Source organism: Falco biarmicus, chromosome 2 (genome assembly GCF_023638135.1).
Source record: "Falco biarmicus isolate bFalBia1 chromosome 2, bFalBia1.pri, whole genome shotgun sequence".
Taxonomy (NCBI): Eukaryota; Metazoa; Chordata; class Aves; order Falconiformes; family Falconidae; genus Falco; species Falco biarmicus.
The window spans coordinates 8,299,547-8,315,172 of record NC_079289.1 but is presented as its reverse complement, the minus strand read 5'-3'; the positions used below and the strand labels follow the sequence as shown (position 1 = coordinate 8,315,172).

Sequence of the window (15,626 nt, the reverse complement as noted above, 5' to 3'; positions counted from 1 at the left end):
ATCAGAAGAGAGTTATGCAAAGTCAAAGAGACGATCAGTACATGCTGACTGTCAGAACTCCAGTGTTCTCTTTCCCAACACTATCACCCCTTTCTTACACTTTGCTTCTGATTTTTTGTAACCACAGACAACATACTTTTACATTTTTGCAACCTGAGAATGATAAAAATGTGAATTCTCTCAGTGGTAAATATTGAGACAGGTTTACAAACCGCTGGGAAGGATAACTAGCAACCCATCATAAAATAGATACTTACCTTACAGTGAGCTGTCTTCCTTTCTAAAGAGGCTGAATTTCTAAGATAGGTGCAAAATTCAGAGCATCTAGCAGAGATGCAGGACATATACTTGCAGGAAAAGGTAATGCAGCTACATTACTCTTGGGACACAAGCTAGAGTACTTATCTGTGTGTTACCCTCCAGGCCATGTAGGCAGACCGCTCTTACCCAGACCTAGCTTTGATAATTTATATCAGAACCTGCTTAAATGATCTAGGTGGTGGGGATCTCCAGACAAAATTTTGCACAAACTCACACATATATGTGTAAAACAACAGAGGTTTAAAAGAACAATATTGAAAAATATGGACACAGATGCACACAAAAAAAACCTTTAACCCAGCTGTACAACAAACCTTCAGCTCACTTCCCAAATGAAATCACAGAAAACTCGAGTATCAGAGCTCTTGCAGCTCCCTCCTCCGTCCCTGTTTCATGCTCAGGCCCCATTGCCACATGGCTGTCCCGCAAGTCAGGGCATAGCCAGCAAAATCCTTACTGAGGGCGACTTTGCAGACCCATTTTCATATACATTTTGTTTCCATTGGTGCCCAGAGTGGTGCAAAAGCAAATGAAGAAAATCAGTTCTTGGCAACCAGTGTCTGTCAACCCCTGTGCGTGCTCCCCCATGGGCTGTCCATGCTTGGCACAAGAGGGAAGAGAGACTCAGGCATGGCACTGCAAATGCATGAGGGCTCTGTGATGTGCATATACATGGAAACTTGATACAGGTCACTATTATCACAGAACAACAAAGAATGTTTTTAGCAAGTTTTTTAAAGTCCTGGTGGGGATGGACCCTACCATCCACAAGGCAAGACCTGCCCTGATCTATATTGTGTAGTTTATCACCGCAGAAAGAAAACCTCAGATGCTGAGTAGCAAGGTTTGAAAAGCAGCTGATCAGTTTGACATTTCTGCGTAATTCTGAGCTATTGTCTGTAAACAATTTTAAAGCAAATATGCAATATGTTATGTGCTAAAACTAGTAATGATTACTTGGGTTAATCTCATGTTTCCCTTGCAAACTGCAAAGGGAATTAGAAAGTCACTAGAAAGTACTTCAAGATGTCTAATAACAAACTCTCCAGAACAGGTGACTAATGCCAGACTTCCATGTTTAAGGTACAAAATATGAATAAACTGAACTTTAAGAGAAATGATCATTCACATAATTCACCAGTGCAGAAGATCAGGATATTTCTATTTCAGAGTTTAACTTTGAGCACCTGGCTTAGAAAATACTAATCTATATCCTTGAAACCACCTTCAACCCTGAAAGCAGGGGAAAAAATTACTTATGTTCAGTAGATATTAGAGATTCTAAAAGAAGATGGATCCTCAGGTTAAAATATATGGAAATTTTTACTTTCTAGATAAATGGTGTTATATCTTTAAAGGCTTCTTCACACTGAAGTATGGTTAATATTAATTTTAAAGGATTATTCCATTTACTTCAACTTTCACTTAAGTCTCTAATGAAGCCATTATATGGTAACCCATATAGGTGAGAGAGGATAAAATCAAAGCTAGTATGTATCTTCAGTGCACTCATCTATCACGTAAAATGTTTTTGTATTCAAAATTACTATTAAGCAGAAGGTTTTTTTGAGGCTGACATGACATATGACATTCTTTCAATGATTCTGGAGTTAATTAGGTATTTTCAATGAGTCTGTAGTTAAGTATTGAGACTGACAATGAAGTCAAAATCTGATTCTGATTTCTCTTGTCAACTGCCAGGTTAAGACCCACGAAAAAGAAAGTAATGTAAGAAAGAATGATGTAGATCAACATCATGGAAAAAAGGGAATTTATTGCAGAAGCAGCTCAGTAGTGAAGATTTTCAGAAGCATTGAACTGACTCACTGAAAAATAGTTTTATCTCGGGCACAGCTTAGTGTGCGATCTGATACTGTATAACTTACTTCATCACACGCACTTAGGGTCTAAGAATGCGTGGCATATGACAGCTGTGAAGACATCTATTGCAGGCATCCCATGGGGCTCTTAAAATCTGGCCCTGTGGATCCCAAATTCCAGTTTCCAATGGCTGTGTGTGTGTGTGCACATGTGTGTGTGTGTGAGAGTGTGCATAAAGGTCTACCCAACAGTATTCCTATTCTTCATAATGACATGGTCACCTACCCATTAAGTACACCCCAAATCAGTATTTATACTTTCACTAAACTACCCTTTTGTTGCCACTCTCAGCCAGTGGAGATCGGAGTTAGGAAGGGATACAAACCAACATAGGGTATTAAAAAACAAACAAACAAACAAGCCTGTCAAAAAAACGAATAGGGTAACTATTCACGGTTGTAAGTGAAGTCCTTTAAAAAGTTGTGCATGAAGTGCAGTGCTCAGGAACACCTGAGAATAGATCTGCCCTTTACCTCTTTGTCCCTCTCTGTTTAAATAGTGCATGCTTCATTATTTATTTCTTAGGAGCTGCCATCATTCTTACCTATAGGTAATAAATTCAAACCAACCAATCAATTTACCTAAAATTCAAGTTACAAGTAAATAATCTTGAAACCTCCTATCTTCCCTTGAATCTCTTAATTTTGTTGGTTTTCTACTGGAATCACAACTTTATGTTGTCTGAGATTTTTCCCACTTTTTCCTCCCTCCATCATAACAATCACTGTACTAACTTGCTTCAGGAATTATTTCTGAGAGAAGGTGTCTAACTAAAGGCATAGGGCTCAAAGAATTTATTTCTGGCTTCATTAGGAGTTCACCTGGGGAGCTGGGGAAAGCAACTCCACCTACCTGCTCAGCACTTTCCTAGTAGCAACGTCCCAGGGACACCAGAAGAGGCTAATTCACCTGGCCTTAGCTTTGCCCATCCAGCCTCCGTTAGCCACTGAAGTCCCCTCTATAGCCAGTGAGAAGAGTTGCATCTCATCCAGAAAAAGGCTGAACGAGCTCAGCGAGGCTTATGTCTCCCCACTGAGAGACCCTGGGCAACCAGCTTAGGCAAGAGCCTCCTTCAGAGTAAAAAAACAAAACAAAACAAAAAAAAACAAACCACCAAAAATTTTCTTAGTTTGTATTTGCCTAGCTCTGTAATAAAATTGAAAGAAAATCCCTCTACATGTCAAGAACTATAAACTTTAAAAATATGAATTGGGAAAGGCTGTCCCTAACACTTGCATTGACCTCTCTGTGAATTCTGTGCTGACAGCAGCCACAGCACCGGGCCAAGAAAATCCCCCATATGCCGTCGCCTCCTGTGATATTCAGCAATGCTACTGTAACAGCTGTCACTTTATGTCAGGCTTGCTGTCTTTCCTCAGTGTGACATCTCCAGAAGCAGGCTATATTCCCCACATCCTTTGGGAAACTTTTATTCCTTCACATTATGGATCTTGAGTCTCTCTTATAGTTGCTCTTTTGCTTTTGTTGATATTTTGCAAGCAGAGCAAATGACACCAGAACTTCACTCTTCAATTTGTCTCTTTCTAACTAAACACTGAAGCAAATGCACCTTGACTTTACAGGAGGGATTTGAAAGCCATACTTCTTTTTTTGTTTTCCTTTTCTTTTTTTTATTTTTTTTTTCTTTTTAACAGCTTCAACAGCAGTTCCCTAGGAAACCCCAGGAGAATATACTTTTAATTTCAAACCAAAACATTTTGCTTGCTCAGTATTTTCACATGAACTACTGCAGATAAAGCTTAAATCTTTAGTATTCATATTCTCTGGGGACATAAGCTGAACACACAGGGATTGCACAGGACTTATATTTTAGTATTAGTTTAAGCACATGAGTGTCAGTAATATTGAATGTATTGTGCAATTTCATCCAGTTCATGAACTGCTCTGTATTTTTAATTGTGTCTCTATATAAAGTAATTCACCTGAAGGCAGAGAAAGCCAGGTTTCTAGTGAGCTTCTGAACTCCATTAAAATAAAACATGTTAAACTGTTTGGATTAAAAAATATTTTTCTGAAAAGTCCTCAGTACCTTTGATAGACTCAATCACACAGGACCAGTTTCACAGTACCATAAGAGCCTCTAAATTTGAAGTTGTGTAAGTTATCATGAAGACTAGGAAAAACAGTAGCAACAAAATAGAACAAACATATACTGACTGTAAGAAGGAAGAAAAACCCTGATACTGAAGGTAACTAAAAAGCAACGCAACATAGAAACAAACTGTATCTTTGCAAAGTACAAAAATCAATAAGAAACAAAAGCAAGCACCTTTGAAAGTAAATCGTTGGAAATATATATGAGCTTCTGGAATCATATGATGTATGAAATGATATCAGCATGAAAGAATTAAAATAGTAGAATTTTTGGTAAAATTTATTGCTTAAAATGTAAAAAAGAAAGTAAACACAACAGGTCTTTAGCATGTAATGCATTTTTTTCCAGATGTAAAGCACAATTAGAAATTGAGAAAAGGAAGAGAGAGAGAGAAGAAAGAAACACTGAAATGGTTTCAGAAATAATGTCAAGATTTTCCTCTGTTCTAAAGCAAATTATCCTTGGGCTGCTCCCTGCTAACTCAGCAGCACACTCCCAACTGCAGCTCCCCATTCCTTCTGCTACGGTGAGACTCAAACACATGGTTGTGAATGTTCCTCTATTGCCAAAGATATAAACCCAAGGTATTAATTAAAAGGAGAAACTATTCCTGTGGTATTAGTGCACTTGCAAAACTGTTTTTTCCTATTACAGCACTACTAAAGGAATAGTACACGAATCCATACATGTCTTTTCCGTTGTTAGAAGGTCTTGTTTTCTGAAAAAGCTGTCATGGAAGGGCAAAGCCACAAGTGAAACTTATTTTAGAAAAGGGGGAAGAATTTGTAGCCCATACTTAATAGTTAAATTAGCAGCTGCAAATGTAACAGCTGTTGCAAAAGAAAATCAACTCTCTATTTGTATTCCCAATGAGACTTATGCATGATTACCTTAACAAAACAGTAAAAAGAGGAAATTACTAAACTGTAATTAATAAATTGCCAAAGAAACACAATTAATAAGCTTCAGCAGGAGGATTTAACAGATAGACCTTTTCCTTTGTATATGTAAATATAATTAAGCAGAGAAGGCAGTATACGAACAACAAAAATACTAAACAGGACCTGCACTATAACTGAAGGTCAAAGAAAAAATTGCAGAAAAACCCCAACACATAACTTCATGTTACCATGTTTAAAATGAAAAGAAGACAAGACAGTTTTAAAAGAAAATTATTTTCCTGCACAATTTCCTACAGTTGACACTGACAACTTTATGGAAGAATACACCACTTAAGAAAGTTTAAAGTCTGTTGATAGAAACAAGAGCTTAAATATACTGAATGACAAAATAAGTACTTAAACTGAAACATTTATGAAAATGGGAACTGCGAAAGCTCAAGAGTCTGTAAGGAAACAGCAAATAGTCTAACAGACTAGGATGACTACATGAAACAAAAACTAATCTGTAAAAAAAAAAATTAAGAAAATCTATCAAAGCCATAACTTGTTTCATGCATGAGGTTTGCTGGCTATTTTAGATAAGGAAAAAAAATCTGCTTTTTATAAAATATTCAGTGCTGGATGAATTACACTAAGTAACTCAACTGGGAACGTGATCTTTACATTTAACAGTGGAATTAAAATATAACCTTTTGTGACTTAGGAGAACCCTATGAAGGTTTGACTTTAAAAGAACATTTGTAATCTCTGGTGCTTCTTCCACTGTGGCACCTCAAGAGCCCCAGAAATACCTGTCCATGCTGGGGCAGTGCCCATGTACACAGGCAGAGTCACTTAGGGACCAGAACTAATTTGCAGTAGAGTGGAAGCCATGCTGAGGACAGCTCAGGCAAACAGAAAGGAAATGTGATAAGAGAAAATAATTTGACAGGAGATCAGGAGATTTTTACAATGAAAATATGGATTTGGCTTTTGCTTTTTTTGGCTGGTTTTTTTTTTTTTTTTTTACTTGAAGTAAATCTAGTGTGAAGTTTGCAATGAAACTATAAAGTTGAAGACTTTGCTCCAACAATGTAAAAATAAAAGCAGTATATTCTAAATAGTATGCAGTAAGCAGAAGCTCAAAAGCGCTACTGAAGGTAAGGATCTTACATGAGCGGACAAGTGGGGTACTGCCTTGGCAACTGCTGCACTTGTCCTAAGGGTACTAAAGTCACATTTACTAGATCAAAAGAAAGAAAAACAACAAATACCAGCCTCAACATATAACCATGTACATTAACTGCTGCCATAACCTGGAGCACTGAAGGATTAATTTAAGTGCCAGAGTTTTAGCTTTGCGCACACAAATATCATTCGGCATGATTTAGTGCCTTACATGAAGTTGTGTATTGCAGCCACACAGTGCTGTTAAACACCTTAATTTATACAGAAATCTGTGCAACAAAGAAGCAATTTGCTGCTTGGTGAACTTCTGCACTTCCACTGAAGCAAAACATGTTATTAGAAGCCAGAGGACTAATTTTGACAGCATCATCTGCAGTCTGGCTAACCCCTCCTCAATGAGCACTTCATGGACAAGCAGGGGAGGCATAGGCCTGACATTGAATCAGCTAGAGAAAACAATTTACTTTTCTGTAACTTATTAAAAAAACTTTATCAGCAAATAAGGAAACAGTAGAGTTGGAGATGCCACTGTAAAAAAAAGGTAAAAAAAAGAAAAGAAAAAATTAGCCTTTGTTTTTGCTATCTGAATGAGACTGCAGTCCTTGTCTCCTACACAGGAGAATTTTGGTGCATTATAAACTACTATCAATAAATTAGGATCTGAAATAAAAACTTCTCTGGTTTTGGAACAACACATCTTATCTGGTGGTGGTAAGTTAAAAAAAAAATACTCTAATATAGGAAAACAAAAGATACTACCATAATACTGCCGTAATATCAAGGTTTCTCATTTATATTACTCCTTCCTTCTCACTTTTCCTAACTTTAAAAAATGCAGCAAATTTCTCAGTACAACTCACTCACTAAACTTCAGCAGGACAATCTATGAAACATACCTCTAAACTGTTTTTAGCTTTTATTAATCTTCACAGTGGTGATATCTTCCAGTTGAGGACAAGGAGAGGATTTTTCAACCCCCTCTGGTCAGTAGGACATATTCAGTGCTTGTTGTGTTCTTTCTTTTTTCCCTAAGCTGTTGACCACTGTTGGAAACAGGATCCTCAGCAAATGGGCCTTTGGTCCATTTTGGTCCACTTTGATCCAGCTTGGCCATTCCAAGATTATTTTATATGCTTTAATACACACGCATGAAATGCAACCTTAATATCTTGCATTCTTTGGCAATTGGATACAGTGGCTTCCAGATGAAAGCCACCTGCTGCAATGCAACTTTATCCAAGTAATTAAGCTACATTGATTTTCAACAGCTGGGAAAAGCAGCCTTTAAGATGAGTATTCACATTTCAAAGTATAGAAGTGACCTCAACAAAAATGAACAAATACAATTACTTATTTTTCCCATATATTTTGCATCTACTTTATTCCCACAGCATCTGGATAGGTTAAACATCTCAGGAATATATGTGACTGTTGTACCAAAACAAGAGACAAGAGTTTGTACAGGGAATGAGATGGGGGAAAAGAGCTAAAAAGTATCCATGACTGTTCAGGGACAGACCCGAGAAAGTAATCCCTAGATTTTTGCTCTGATACTTTTAAAAAAAGCAGATCTCGTGCATTAGTAGGTCAGGCAAACGTGTAAGACAAAGAGTACTTCCATAAAAGTGGATGCTGCTTATGGAAGTTCGGTCTGTCACTGTGCATGATGCCAGCCTCCCAGACCCAGGAGCAAAAGAATGAACAAGTGAATTCAGTACCACAGCTGCCATGAGATGCTTGTAACTGGAGGTGCAGCCCTCTGATAATTTCCTTAGCTCATGTCTGCAAAGACACTGCCCACCACAGCACCTCTCTGCCTGATGCTCTTTCTCCAACTGCAACTCAGCTACTCACCGCACAGTAGGCACCGAGGCTCCGAGCAAGCAGCTAATTCTCAAAAGGTGATCAAGCAGAAATTCTCTCGCTGTTAACAACTTTTTGACCTCCTCCTCATCAGCCGGTCTAATCAATCTCTAATCAATCTCTAATCAATCCCTATATGCAAGCTGGTAAGAAAGCAATTTAATTGACCGGCTTGAAAGATTTAAAGCACATGAAACTTCTGGGTGGTCTAACAGTTTTGTAGGTGCTGTTGTGAGGGAATAGCTGCAGAGGCACTGCAATGCAGCACAAGGCAGTTTGCAGACCACTGACACCGAATGTTTTGTAAAAGTCTTAGGGCTATGTTCTACCCTTCCACGCTGCTCCAGGGGGAAGGGACATGAGCATTTGGGACTAAAATGTGCAATAAAGTTTTGCAGCAGCTTCATTAGGAGCCCAGTATTCTGTCTACCCCTGCTCCCAAGCTGTGCCTTTCAGGACAAATTGTCACTGTTTCAACCAAAGTTCACTTTCCTTTGAACGTATATTTCAGTTTCACTGACAAAATGTTTTTTTTTTTCTTAACTCCTTCCACATTGGGCTTTAATTTCCAACTGTTATTAAAATCAAAATATGTCCAGCATAAAAACCTGGAAGTGTAAAAAGTGTTTCCCTATGTGGTATATATTCCCATTTTATTTTCTAATTAAATTTTTAATAGAAACACAGTCTTCCACCCCAAGATTATTTCCCAGACCCAGGTTTTTATTTTGCAGAAGAGAAGGGCCCCCTCACTAGCTCCATATTTTAGCAATGTTTTAAAAGAGATCTGAGAGCTGCTAAGCTATGGGGAGAGTTAAAATGTTTCCAAGAGTATTAAAAATTGGAAAGCAAAGCTAAATATAAGCAACCAGTTCCTCTTCTAAGGTTGTTCTAAGTAGGCTTTGGTCCTTAAATTCCCTTTAATTTCATTTCAGCCATGTGCAGAAGACGTGAGCTGCACATGAACACAAAAAGCCATCTTTCTGAAGCCTGTGGGATGGCTAGTGTACTTGGAATATGTGCATAAACCTCCATATGAACTACATCCACAATGATTGTTAGAGATCATGATGCTTAATCTTACTTGAGCTCTATTTACAGAATACATGCATAGATAATACAGAGTACACAGCTTATTTTCAGGTTTTAGAATAAAAGTCAGGAATGACTCTAACAGCCCAGAGGGATGGCTGCTGTTCCTAAGGGTACAAACATACCCTCTCACTGTCGAGCTCTGATTTTTTTAAACTCTGTGATCTGTTTTCCTCTTGCTCCTACTAATCTTTATGTATTTTTGTTCACAGAATTTGCATTTCTTGTTTCGATTTTCATACCTCTTCTTTCTCTTTTAGTTCTCAGAGAGATGAAGGAAATAAAGATGGTGAATGTACACGAGGAAAACGGGGACTGAGGAGGAGAAGAGCTGAGGAGCTCTTCTCCATTCCTCGTGCTATCCCCTGCATTTCCATTCACCTCCCTCTCAAGAAATCACTATTTGTATCTTCCATTATCCCTTTGTTCACTGTATCTGTGCTCCTTTACAGAATTTTCCATTTCCAAGACCACTTTCATCTAAGGGACAGGCAGTGTGGTTCAGATAAGCACCATCACCAACCACAAGTCTGACAGCATTCAAAACAATTTGTGATGCTATTCTGTTTTATCTGAGCTAGTCTCTGCATTTGGTTACTCCAGACAGGATGAGAAAACAAAGTGCCATAATATTATGAAGAAAAGCTATTCAAATTGATAGCAAGCACTAGATTTTTTTTGCAGGAGTTGCCATTCTCATGAGATTTGCTGCCAAGTGTGTACACATAAACATGAGCAGAGTTCATACAAGGCTTAGACGAACTTCTGACTGTTTGAAACAAGGAAAGGGAAAGTTTCAATTTGAAAGCTGTTTCTGTAGTATTCACCTCATGTTCTTCCCACAGTAATGTATATTATTTAATTTTTGAGACATTGCCAAGATAAGTGTGTTGTAAGTTTTTTCTTTACAGCGCAATCTAAATTATTGGAACATAAGGTTTTTCTACTAATAATTTTAATTGCTAATCATCAGCTGGCTTATAGTATTGACTAGTACTTACATCATTATCCCTTAATACCTGAAATACCAATAGCTAAAAGTTTAATCGAATGTTTTTCTTCGCAACAACATCTAAAGGCTTAATAATCTGGAAAAGATTTTTGAAAAGTTACTGGTTAACCTTTGCAGTGGCTGTTCTTGGATCTTCTCCCCAAAACCTGAAGTTGTAGTAACAACAACTCAGAGCTTCCAGTATGAAAATGGAAAAATTCAGCTACATACCTTTGCTTATGTACTTTACTAGTTCTGGAAGCATTTTGAAGTGAGGACCCCTTGAGGGAAGCACACACGTACGGTTTTAAGATGGTATCTTATGACTACATTCCAATAGATGGGAAACAAGTGTTTCTGTTATATATAATATAAACTTAAATAAATAATTAAAAGGTAAATAAGGTATAAATTATAGAGAAAGGACAAAAAGGATTCTGCAGGAAATAAAATAAATGTTTATGCTGATACAGTGTGTTTGTCTTTCTGTGTGACCTGTAAATCCTTAAATAATTCTCTGTGAAGGTTATTTAAATAACTGTTTTAAAACTGTTTCATCTTTCTTTGTTGCTGGGAATTTTTTAACAAAGAAATACTTCATTTCACATCTGTATTTATGCAGTTTGCAGCAACCAGCATTTCAGACTAAAATGAAATACTTCAGCAGTAAGACAGCACAGGCTGAACAGTTACTAAATGCTCTCACTGCTCTAAATGATTCAATCATTTCCTAAAAAAGGTCTAACTTTCAGACCCTGTTCTTCACCAGCTCCGCTCTTCTCAGTATGTTTTGAACCCTTTGGGTGAACAGGAATCTGGCTGTGCTTCACCGACAAGTCACGCAGCTGTGACTAGTCTGCCCTCAACAGGGTTTTCAGTGAATGGAGCAGTGTTACAGGAAAAATGGAATAAATATGCAATATATTCCGTGATAGATTTCATCAGCATCATTTGATTTGCATGTTCACCAAAACTGAATTTGACAGAGTACAGAGCTGGCAAAATGTAGGGGGAAAGTCTGTCAACTGAAAGTTCAACTATAACAGGAAAAATCCATCAAGCGATGTATTTTTTGTGTATTAACAATGGCATAGGATGACTGTGAAATGCCAGTGATCGCTACAAGTGCTCAGACACCATGGTGAAAATTGCAGTATAAAATCGCCAGACAGCAAACAGGACTGCTGGAACTAATGCGAATATAGTTTTCTTCAGAGTCCACTGCAGATAGCTATCTGTAATGGAGTTGCATTTCAATACTTTTCCTTTGAAATAACTTTGATTATTACTTTTGAATGTTTATATTAATGTTCCATTGATTTAACTAGACACTTGCAATTTCATTTGCTCTCATCTGCCCATTTCTTAGTACAGCTTAATTTATTCTGTTTGGTGACTTCAGTGCAGACAAACCAAGAAATGGATGCATAACAGATCTGAAGAACAATTTCAAGTTTAACTAAAATACCAGCTGTTTTTCTCTTTGTGTGCTAGCATCAGGATCCAGAGAAATGAAAGAAGGTACCATGTGTGATAAATTCTGGCAGTACTAATTCATCCCTGCTGCGTCTCTGGAAAAGCTGACCAGCTGAACCTGTTATTAGAGCTGTTTTCTTTCACCTGAGACCTACATGTGTGCTAGGCTGGGCGCAATCAGGCAGAATCAACAACTTGTGTTGGCAGGTCATAGCTAGAAACAGTTACTGAAAACTGATAAAACGGTGCCAGCAAGTCTTCATAGACACCTGCAGTCGCTGAGCTCACCTGGGAAGTTTCACGGTAACAACTACTGTGGAGGAAGGTTACCTTTCCTATCAGAACGTAATTTTCCTTTCATGAATTCCTTGAGAGCCTCAGGTAGTCATTTGGGTCATAGCTCACAGACAATGAGAAGTTCTGCCACTTAACCCTGGACTCTTAAAGTCAATCAGTGCCTGCTTCTTCCCATTGAAACTAGCTTAAATTCCAGAAAGCTAAATATTAGACACCAAAAGCTGGATGGGATTACATTCCACCTTAAATATCTTGTATTTTTCTGAATTTCCTGTTGATGCTTTTATTTATAAAGCTGTCATTTTCTCCAGTAGAGTACTTGTAACATAGTCTAATTGCCCTGGAGTTACAAGGACACCATCCAAAAGCACTAATGGGAAACCCTATGCATTTGGCAGGAAGCATTTATCTTTGTTTAATTTTGATCTGACTGTCCGAAGCAACTTCAGATCCACCTAGTGTTTCTGTTTATTCTTATCTTTTGCACTATCTGTGTCCAGTAGGAGAATAGAAAAGAATGTAAAATGAGCAATAATGAAAATAATATGATTAACTAAGTGTTGATTACTGCCTTATTATATGCCCATTTAAGGATAGTTCTTACAGATGCATAAAATATTTCTAAAAGCACAGTCTGTAACAGAAATACAGCCATTTTCTTGGGATAGAATTGCCACTCAAATTTTCATTCCAGATGACTTCTGACGATAGCTGGGAAAAGCACTATCTACAGCAGCCTCATCCTATTAAATGGGTGGCTTTAAAGTACTTATCTTTTACCATATGTCTTTAAGTTTATTATTTTGCTTACCCTCCGGCTGGTATTGTGCTATGATTGTTACCGTCTGCCCTGCTCCTTTTAGCGCAGCTGCAGCCTGCTCATGGGTAGCACCGCGAAGATCAATACCATTCACCTACAGAAGGAATGCAAACAACAACAGATCTGAGTAGTTTAGCATTAGATAGAAAGACAGAAGTGTGTTCTTTTAAAATATCTGAAGAATGTAAAGGTCAGGTTGCCCAGCAGCAAAAGTGAAAGCACAAAAACCAAAAAGGCTGAGGATGTTACCTGTGACTGGCCATGAGGATGTGCACACCGTAGTTTGCCTATGCTCATCCATGCCTATTCTCTGGCCACTACTTTTTGGGGTTTCCTGTTCTAGTGAATTTACATTTTTGGTCATCTCTTCATCAATCACTATCATTTAACATATAAGATTCAAAAGATAAATTGTTTTCTGGTGCTTGAAGGTCAGTGTAGAATATTGCAAGCAAGGAAACTGCTCCTTCAGCCAATCTCCACGAGGCCAGTCTATAGCATCACGGAAACCTGGAGATACATAGAGCATCTCTAATGAAAACCGCTGGCTGGACAACTTCCAGAGCAGAAACCCCACCTGTTGCTTTCTTTTCATGCAGCCCCTCCTCCTATTGCCTAGAAAAAACCCTGTGTCTTGCACATGACAGCAATGGAGTTGCTATCTGATACAGCTTCATCACCTCTGCCTGTTTGACATCCACAGACCTTTCCTCTTTATATTTTTTTTGCTGCCTAAGCAGTGGATCTACAGCAGAGTAGAACAAAGTAGGGAATCCACCCTTAAAACTCAGGGGAAGTTTCAGAACCCTTTTGATTTGTATTTGTGATGTTACATGCTTTGTCAGCAGCATTCCAAGGAAGAGACAGAATTCATATATAGAATTATTAACAGCTCCAGCAACTTGGACGTTGCTTTCCAGTGGGAGTGTTACTGTCCGGCTATACTGAAGTGTGAGAGATTTCTTATTTCTTTATAATTTATCTGTCTTTCCTCTTCACCTCTACACTTTTCCAGTTCATAATGTTTCAGTGAGGAACAGGAAACTTTCAAAATGTGAACAACCTCAGCAGGACAGAAATCCATTTCTGATTGCTCAGGAAAAGAAAAGAAAAAAGAAAGGAAATAAAGGGCAGGGGGAAGAAAGAGAACAATGCCATAGATTTCACAGGCAAACAGCCCAAACACAAGCCCCAAATTCTCAGCCATAGCAACCATTTGTGTTTATTTTTATCAAGTACTATCACAAGATGGCTAAGCACATACTGAAAACAAGAATTTTATTTTATTTAAATATTAGTAGCTTTTAAGGTTTACAAAAATAAATTCAATTCCATATAACTTTACAAATAACAGCTATTGAGACTGTTATGAATACATTTATTTAGATCAATTAAATCTAGAAACTGGCTCATCTTTAGATAATTTTAGAGAATATGATATGTTTGGGAACACATTTAGCTATTTAACATGCTTTATGAGAATAGGTATGTATGGATCCCCATGCTGTTACAATCATACAGACAATCTGAAGCTAAGCTGTGACAATAATTCAGTGTTTTGGTACTGCCATATATTAGCGTCTTTGGCTCATATATTTCAAAGCGTTATATGCTGATAGATGCGCTCTGATAACGATACAATATTTCTGTCATCTGAACTGCACAAAGTTTGTGTTGTTTTTAAAATTTCTGTCTAGATTGTGTAAAGGGAAGTGAGTATCTTTATTTAGAAGTAATGCTCTAATGCTCCTGAAAAGAAATTCTGAGCATAGGGCTCAGATAATGAACTTCATAATTTGTCTAACACAAGAGTTCTCAGTTATCCTGTTTTCCTGTTTGAAAAGGATGGTTGTAAAAATGGCTGATAGAAGCTTTCCAGAAAAATGAGCCAAAGGTTTATACACTTTCATCAAGGCTGTGTACCATAAACCTCAAATTTGGTGGATGGCAAGACTAATATAGACACCTAGAAAAAAAACTTGCTGAAATTCAGTCTAGGAACGTAGTATCTTAGAAGGCAATAATTAAGTGCATTCTAAAATAACAAAGGAGAACTTTCAAGGCCATAAAATCTAATCTATGTTAATTCACAAAACTGAACATACCTAAAGTAGAATATGATAGCAATTAGGACTTATTTTGCAACATCTGCGGAGAATACAAGCTTCCTGAAAGGAGCACAATTTAGGCTACTGCTGTGGAAGAAAGACTTGTTTCGCCCTACCTTTACTCAACTATGGTATTATAAGACTTGATGCTGCAATGCCATGAGCATAGTTGTACCAACACTGCAATTACTCATTAACTCAGCACTGCAGTCACAGCTTTGGTACTGTGGAAGTCTGAGCAGAATTTTTAAGTTTAGGCAGCAGAGTGCCTGTACCATGCCATAAAGGAAACCTCAGCCTTGATTCAGTGTCTCTGAAGAAGACAATTTTGAAGCCAAGTCACCTTTAATTTAATAGAGAACTGGACTGTTATCTATGTGTTTATCCCTTTCATAACTGGAGTCCTTGAGAGAGTCCTGAGAAAGAAGCAATAAGATGAACTGAAGAAAAGCTTAAAGGAACATTCCTGAGTTCCTGAGCTGGGGAGATGGATATGGATGATGTCACCTGGTCATTATTGGAATGTCCGAGGCGGGGGAAAAAAACCCTCAGTATTTTGGTTTAGGCTTAAGCTTGAAGACTGTAGACTTCA

General features: G+C 37.8%; 1 protein-coding gene across 21 annotated transcripts in view; it reads right to left on the bottom strand.

Moving 5' to 3' along the window:
- The window catches only part of DLG2 (discs large MAGUK scaffold protein 2), a 1,040,391-nt gene that overhangs the window by 203,981 nt on the left and 820,784 nt on the right, over positions 1–15,626 (bottom strand). For all 21 annotated transcript variants that reach the window (XM_056327218.1, XM_056327222.1, XM_056327223.1 and 18 more), the window contains one exon: positions 12,918–13,020. In XM_056327218.1, the coding sequence (XP_056183193.1) occupies positions 12,918–13,020 (103 nt within the window). The remainder of the gene's footprint in view (positions 1–12,917; positions 13,021–15,626) is intronic.